The sequence below is a fragment of the Arachis ipaensis genome, chromosome B9 (assembly GCF_059453495.1).
Source record: "Arachis ipaensis isolate K30076 ecotype BB chromosome B9, ASM5945349v1, whole genome shotgun sequence".
Classification (NCBI taxonomy): Eukaryota; Viridiplantae; Streptophyta; class Magnoliopsida; order Fabales; family Fabaceae; genus Arachis; species Arachis ipaensis.
Genome location: NC_142444.1, coordinates 27,039,936 through 27,047,790, shown reverse-complemented (window position 1 = coordinate 27,047,790; position 7,855 = coordinate 27,039,936). Strand labels below are relative to the sequence as shown.

Here is a 7,855-nt window from a genome sequence, read left to right as displayed (position 1 = left end):
GTATCGTTAATTCCTTCATGCTCGTTCCAAGTTCGAAGTACCATTTGTACAAATAAGAATCTCCCTCGTTATCGATGAAATCCAAGACCTCGAAGAGGGAAACAAAGACGAACAGAAGTATGGAATTCGTTCCCGAAAAGCCAAACATGTAGTTATTTTTACTCATACTAAAAAATCAAAAGATTCTATAGTGAAGATAGTCGCACGTAATGACAGATCACGGCCATATTATTAAAAGCTTGGGGTAAAAACGGATTTCGTTCGAGTGCCCGAAAATAATATTCTAAAGCTTTTGTATGTTCTCCGTTACTTGTGTGAATAAGGCCTATGTTATAAAGTATATTATTATTATTATTATTATTATTATTATTATTATTATTATCCGGCAGAACAACTCAAAAGATAAAGAAGTATCGTTAATTTCTTCATGCTCGTTCCAAGTTCGAAGTACCATTTGTACAAATAAGAATCCCCCTCGTTATCGATGAAATCCAAGACCTCGAAGAGGGAAACAAAGACGAACAGAAGTATGGAATTCGTTCCCGAAAAGCCAAACGTGTAGTTATTTTTACTCATACTAAAAAATCAAAAGATTCTATAGTGGAGATAGTCGCACGTAATGACAGATCACGGCCATATTATTAAAAGCTTGGGGTAAAAACAGATTTCGTTCGAGTGCCCGAAAATAATATTCTAAAGCTTTTGTATGTTCTCCGTTACTTGTGTGAATAAGGCCTATGTTATAAAGTATATTATTATTATTATTATTATTATTATTATTATTATTATTATTATTATAAACGAATTGCTTCTTAAGCATAATACGTGCAAAGATCATAATAAATTTTTGTGTGTTTCATATATGTTCACTACAAAAAAATTAGATTAAAACGGCATTAATTTTATGGCGGTTTTATAGAACCGCCATTTTTTCCATTAATTTCGGCGGTTTTAGCTTGTGCCAGAATGCTTAAGACTTTTGTGGCGGGTTTAGTCGATTCTGGCGGTTTAAAACCACCACAATAATTTTTTCTTTTTGTCTTTTTGTCTCCCGATGTATTGTTGTATTTGACTGTATGAGAGATCGAGAGGGATAATTGTGATTTCTCAATAAAAGGTGAATGACGAACCGTAATCCCTAATCCCTTGCCGCCGTTCATCTTATGCCACTGTCATTCATCTCCTCGCTGCCACTCATCCACTCATTGCAACTCATATCGCCGCTGCAAGAAACGTTGTTGTTGTTGCCTTCAGCGAGTTTTCGATCTGGTTCTCGATCTGGCCTCAATCTGAAGGTTTGTCGCTGCCGCTTATTTCACTGCCATTGTTCACCTCCTCGCTGTCACTCATCCCCTCACTATATCAAGCAACATCGTGTCGCTACCTTCAATGAGGTTCTGGCTTCGATCCGAAGGTTAGTCATCGTCGCTCATTCCCTTGCCGCCTTTATTTATCACCTCGCCGCCGCAAGCAATGCCGCTGTTGCTGCCTTTAGCGAGCCTCTGTGATTTTGTTCCGCCTTCATCTTCTTTTGATTTTTCCATCCTCTTCATAATTTTAGATCTAGTTCATGATCTAGTAGGAAGAAACAGAGAATGCTTGTTTTTTCTCCTTATTGTGTATTTTTAGTTTGATTGATCTTCTGCATTGTTGTTGTTGTTGACGAGGGAAGTGTAGGGCTTTCTATGACGATCTAACGAGCAAAGGTGATAATCAACCCAAAAGCGGAAGAAGTGATAACAGAGGAATCACCGTTGTGATCCTCGACGCCCTCACCAGGTTATCCTTCTTCAAATTTCGATTTCTCTCCCTTTATTTTCACGCACTTGCAAACGGAATAAAAAAATGGAAAATAAATAAATAAATGATTAAATTTCATTTGAATTTTTAGTGCATTGAGGTTAAAATGCCGTGTTTGTTAATAGTGTTGAAGGTGATAAAATGATGAATTTGATTAATTTGCTAATGGTGTGGCTTGATTGAGACAAGTGTAAAGTGTGATATAAAGCTTGGTTGTATTAATCAGTGAGTTAAACAGGTCACTGAGTAGATCAATCTGTTGGTGATGACACATTCCTTCAGTTAACAATTAATTGGATGATTTATTCTTAACTCATATAAATTAGAAGCTACAGAATGACACACTAATAGAAGGGAAATAAAAGGGGATATTGAATTTTAGTGCAGTATGATATTCTTCTCATTGCAACTCTATTCTTATGTTCTCTAGTTCCGTAATTAAAATTTAGTGAAATGGATAAGGCTGGGGTAAGGATTATTCAATAAGGTACAACAAATTTATGATGTTTATTCCTGTTTTTTATGCAGGAATTTGCCACACCTTAGCACTAAAGATATTGCAAGTATTATATCTCAGTTATCTTAACCTGTTCGAGTTGTCCCTGTAAATTCGGCATAATCTTTTGCTCTTAAGATTTTGTAAAAGGATCTTATTCTCTTTTGGTTCTGTTTGATCTGTTAACTTGACCATGGATACCCAACAACAAATTCACATACTTCTCTGATTTTTGGACACATTAAATAAGGATATGCATGCTACTGCTAAGATTATTATGATATAAGTTTGTCATCATGCTGTAGCGTATCTGTCATTCTAATCCTCTGTACAACTTTCTTTTTTTCTATCTCTAAGATGTGAAGTTTCTTCATTCTTTTAAATTCAAATGTTTCAAAAATCATAACTGGTTATTTATCGTTTCCAATTTCTTTTATTATGATGTGTGAGTTGTGGGTAAATAGATATAGTCATGGTATAGTGTACCTGTTTTAAATGTGTGATTTCACCAGACAGCAAAAGGTGCAAAAATTTTTAATGCTGCTGTAGCTGCTACAGTCGATGCTCAACATCCAACAAAAGAGGGAGAAGAAAAGGTCAAGTTGTACACACACTCTTACTGTTGTCTAGATTATGCACAGGTCCATCCCTTCTTGCATTTTCTTCTATAAATCTATTTTACTGAGTGTTTGTGTTTCATATATTGAAATTCTTAGTTGAGTCTCATTGCAGATATATGATGTGGTCAGATACAGACTGCATCGCATGAAGCATAAGCTGAAAGATGAATTGGATAACAAAAGTACAGTTCAGGAATATATATGTACAACCTGTGGGAAAAGGTCTTAATAATTAATTTTAAAATCAATATTTGTCATGGTTATTCGATTTGATGTATTCCTGTAACCTAATACTCTGGAATTTGAATTACTGTAGATACAATGCTTTGATGCATTGCGGTTGATTTCATTTGAAGATGACGACTTCCATTGTGAAAGTTGTAATGGAAAACTTGAGATCAAAAGCGATAAGAGAGCTGCTCAAGATGGGGGAGATGTTGATGACAATGCAAGGCGACGTCGACGTGAAAAGTTAAAAGATATGCTTCAAAAATTGGAGGTTCTCATATTATTTATTTCTATTATTTGTTTCAAATGATGAATAATTTTTGTTTATAATTGTTATTCTCGATGAAAACTATCTCATTTGTTTGCTACTTTCTAGAAATTCTATTTTTCATCTCATGTAAACTTCAGCAGCATGAGGATATAAAAATAGACAAATTCTTTACCCTTTACGGGCATAAGGATCTATTGAGATTATTGTGATGGAGAGAAATTATTAACTACATTAAAGTTGGAGAAGATCAAGAAAGAAAAGAAACCTGGAGACAGAACCCCCCTATTTCCATTCTCCTTTGATGTTCTGGCCCTAATTAGGAGAGGATAAAAGTAAATTCCTAAATGTTCTCATTGTTATTGAACCAGCATTTAATTTTCATGTGATGATTGTTGTACTTTATGTGAAAATGCAGTTTTTTGGTGCTCTAGATCGATATATCAACATTATGAATAATTTTTCTTTTTTATTTTATTTTATTTTATTTTATTTTGGAATTAATGTGACGGAGATCGCTTGTGAGCTGGCTGAACCAATCTATTATGAATAATCTATTTTATTTTATTTATGTAAGTTCACATGTTTCTAGTAATTTAGATTTTAACATTTTAACTTAACTAATCTCCTCTTCTCTGCGCTTTCTGTGCCAAGCTATATTTTCACATCTTATTAATATTAGTTGCTTTCAATTCAATCATCTCTGGAGATTAGTTTATTTAGTCATCGATCAAACTAAATCAGCAAGCAAACATGAAGAAAGCTCCACCACACATTTCCTTCTTCCTATTACTCTTATCTGCCTTTTACTTTCACTCTTGGACTTTTGGACAGGCTTTGTCACAAGATGAAGGTAATTAAGCCCATAAATTCTTGCTAAGTAATGTTAAAGAAGCAGTTTTTTAGGTTAATATTAATTAATTTTTTTAAATTATTTTACCATATATTTAGTAGCAATACATCAAAAGTAGAAGTGTCCTTACTTGTCAATGCCCATTTGTTTTTGATGATTCCAGAATGAAGAGGATCCTAAAGAAGATCCACGGTTGGAACTCTCGAGGAAGGAATGGTTTGAAGACAAGGAGTGTCTTGATATTTAATATTTTATTTGTATTTAATACTTTATTTAGAATTAAAAATGTTATATTTAATACTTTATTTGTATTAGAATTATTACTTTTGTTTTTCAATACTAAAAGATTATATATTATATTAATATTTTGTTTATGAGTTATAATGTTTTATTTATGGATTATGATTTTTTGCTATTGTGAAATTTTAATCACAAAATTATTTATTTAACGCGATAAAAATGACGGTAAAAATTGTTTTTTTAAACGATAAAAAATGTCACTGTCAGGGTAAAATGACGGTTCAAAAATGTCATTTTAACCAATTAAAATGCTATTGTCAGGGTAAAAATGGCGGTTCAAAAATGCCATTTTAACCAATCAAAACGTCACTCTGTCAGGGTAATAATGGCGGTTCAAACCGCCGTTTTAATCTATCCAAAAATCGCCATTTTAACCCTGAAAATAATGGCGGTTCAAACTGCCGTTTTAACCAACCAAAACGCCACTTTGTCAGGGTAATAATGGCGGTTCAAACCGCCGTTTTAACCTATCCAAAAACCGCCATTTTAATCTTGGAAATAATGGCGGTTTGAACTGCCGTTTTAACCTATTCAAAAACCGCCATTTTAACCCAGGGAATTGTGACGGTTTTTATAAAACCGCCGTAATAACCAGAATGGCGCCCAGAATTACGTCGCTTTACGAAACCGCCATTATTGGTAATAATGGCGGTTCAAACCGCCGTAAATACCTAAAAAAACCGCCGTTTTTACCAGAATTTTTTGTAGTGGTTTGAGAAAGATTATATAATTTTTCTTTTAATTTCACAAATCAATGAGATAAAATGAAATAGGAAACATTATACCTATGCATAACACAAGCTACTCCGATCCGCACTAGTACATTATATAAATAGATATGCTTCGTATTAAAATAAAATTCCTTTTGTTTTAAATGAAATATTTAAAAAATTATATTAGAATATTAAGATTCAAAAAGTAATTCCATAAACCAGTTTTTCAATTATTGAGTTTTACTATATAAATTAAATAATAATAAAAATTATAATTTTAAAAAATTTAAAAGATTTAAAATTTAAAATAATTATTATATTATTTAGTAAAATTTAAAATATTAAATTTTTAAATATATAATCAACAATAATTTGATAAACTCATTTAAATAAAAAAAATTCACATAAAAAATTACAATTTGAAAATGTAAAATTTTAAAATACAAATGACAAAATAACTTTATAAAAATTTAATTATTTTTATTATTTTATGTAAAGAGAATTTTGTTTATTAAGGTTTAAAAAATAATATTAAAATTAGTAGTATAAAAAAATATTATAAATTTAATATTATAAAAAAATTATATAAGGACTAGTTTGAACAATTTTTAAGATTTGAGGGATGAAAATGACTTACGTCTGGACTTTCAATGACTATTTTGACTAATAGAAAATTTTTTTATATGTCAAGTGACACCATGTGTCACTGACCTGTCACATGGCGTGCCACATGTCACTGACCTGCCACGTGGCATGTCACGTCATCATGCCACGTGGCACTTAACGTAACACGTCATCATCCAATTAACGGAAGGACTAATTTGACTAACAGTTTATCTTTCAGGGACTAATTTGATTAAAAAAATCATTCGAGGACGAAAATGAAGATCGCGTGATCTTTCAGGGACGAATTTGAACATTAACCCGATGTATGGCATTCTCTATATTCTCTAGGATTCCAATATCATTTAAAGTCTCCTTGACAAATCTCTAATTAGATGGTCATAGGACTTTTCCAAGTCTATCTTAATCACCGTAAGACTTTTGCCCCTGCTTCTAGTCCTCATGGTGTGGATAACCTCTTAGGCCATTAAGATGTTGTCTGCACTAACTCTCCCTAGAACAAAGCTCACTTGAATCCTAGAGACAATATAATTCATATTAGGTTTAAACCTCTTAGCGATAATCTTTGTAACAATCTTGTAATGAACACGTTACATAAACTGATCAGTCTAAATTGCGCAAAATTATCCGGTGTGAAAATTTTTGGGATAATAGAAATTAGGGTCTGATTCACTTCAGCTATATCCTCTGACCTCCGAAATATCGTTTAAACTCAATCCCATGAATGCTAAAAATACTTGACTAGGAGTTGTCACTTCCTACTGCTTTCCATCACCCATGCTAAAAACATGTTTTACTTCTTCATAAGTGACGTTCCTGCTTAATAGAACCAGATCAGCTTCGTCCAACCTAATGAATTTACCTGCAATGGGAAAACCAGGAAAAATAACCAAATAATTTTATGGTGCATAAAGAAATTTAGAAAATGATACTCCTAGCTCCTTGAGATCTTCCACATTATCAATCCACTCATCATTATTGTTCTTGAGAGAGGTTACATGATTCCCCCTTTTTTCATTCACTTTTTGGTGAAAGTACTTTGAGTTTTTATCCATAAAGTTAATAACATTGCATCAAGACATCTGCTGCCAATAGCTTTCTTTCTGAATCACTATTGATAAGACCATATTTGATGATAAATTTTGGTTGAAATTGAGTGGATTTTATCATGTAAACCCACATTTATTCCCTTAAAAAGTATGTTTTTGTGTTTTCTTCCTAAATTGTGTCTAATTGTGAAAACATGCTCTTTTATGCTTAAATTAATCAATTTTATTCCATTTTTATTCCATTCGATACCTTGATATTTTTAATAAGTGATTTCAGGTGTAATAGGTAGGAATGGATTGATTAGAATGGAAGAAAAGCATGCAAGTGGGAGAAAACATGAAGAAACAAAAGAGAAAAGTATTTCGAAGTGTGCGTACACACAACCTCTTGTGCGTACACACAAGTACCAGCGCATGACTTCATTAAAAAGTCACGTGGCTCGCAAATTGGAGGCTTTGGAGGCCCAAATCTGATGGCCTAGAGCTCATATGGAGGGGGCAACACTTGAGGAAACATACCATATCATTAGTAGTAGTAGTAATATTAGATAGTTTTAGGAGGATTTAGGTTTTAGTTTTCTCTCAACTTTCTTAGGATTTTATTAGGTTTTATATTGCAAAGTGCTATTTCCATTTTTGATCTTGGATTCTAGCTTGCCTCCATTATAAGTATTACTTAATTTTCTCTTTAATTACTACACTTGAGCTACACTTTCTTATAGTTAAAGATATTTTGTTAATATATACATATTTTTGCATCTTTGAATTCTAGTTGATGAACTTGATGATTTTTGGTTATTATATGTTTGTTTGAGTTACTAGTGTTGATTTTGATCATTTGTGGTTCATAGTTTTTATCATTTTTCTAATTTTACCATGTTTTATGATTATGCCCACCAAATCT

At 32.3% G+C, this 7,855-nt stretch overlaps 1 protein-coding gene across 1 annotated transcript; it reads left to right on the top strand.

The window, feature by feature from the left end:
• The first annotated feature begins 1,163 nt into the window (after positions 1–1,163).
• LOC107619266 (uncharacterized) lies at positions 1,164–3,260 on the top strand. The gene is made up of 6 exons (XM_088497932.1): positions 1,164–1,414; positions 1,678–1,779; positions 2,329–2,359; positions 2,809–2,937; positions 3,029–3,138; positions 3,233–3,260. The coding sequence occupies exons 1-6, from the start codon at positions 1,164–1,166 to the stop codon at positions 3,258–3,260; spliced, it is 651 nt and encodes a 216-aa protein (XP_088354058.1).
• Positions 3,261–7,855: the final 4,595 nt, after the last annotated feature.

Coding starts and splice junctions, on each gene's coding strand:
- LOC107619266 (XM_088497932.1), top strand. CDS start 1,164: ATGCCACTGTCATTCATCTCCTCGCTGCCACTCATCCACTCATTGCAA. Junction 1,415..1,677: donor GTTCTGGCTTCGATCCGAAG/GTTAGTCATCGT, acceptor AGGGAAGTGTAG/GGCTTTCTATGACGATCTAA. Junction 2,360..2,808: donor ACCTTAGCACTAAAGATATT/GCAAGTATTATA, acceptor TGATTTCACCAG/ACAGCAAAAGGTGCAAAAAT.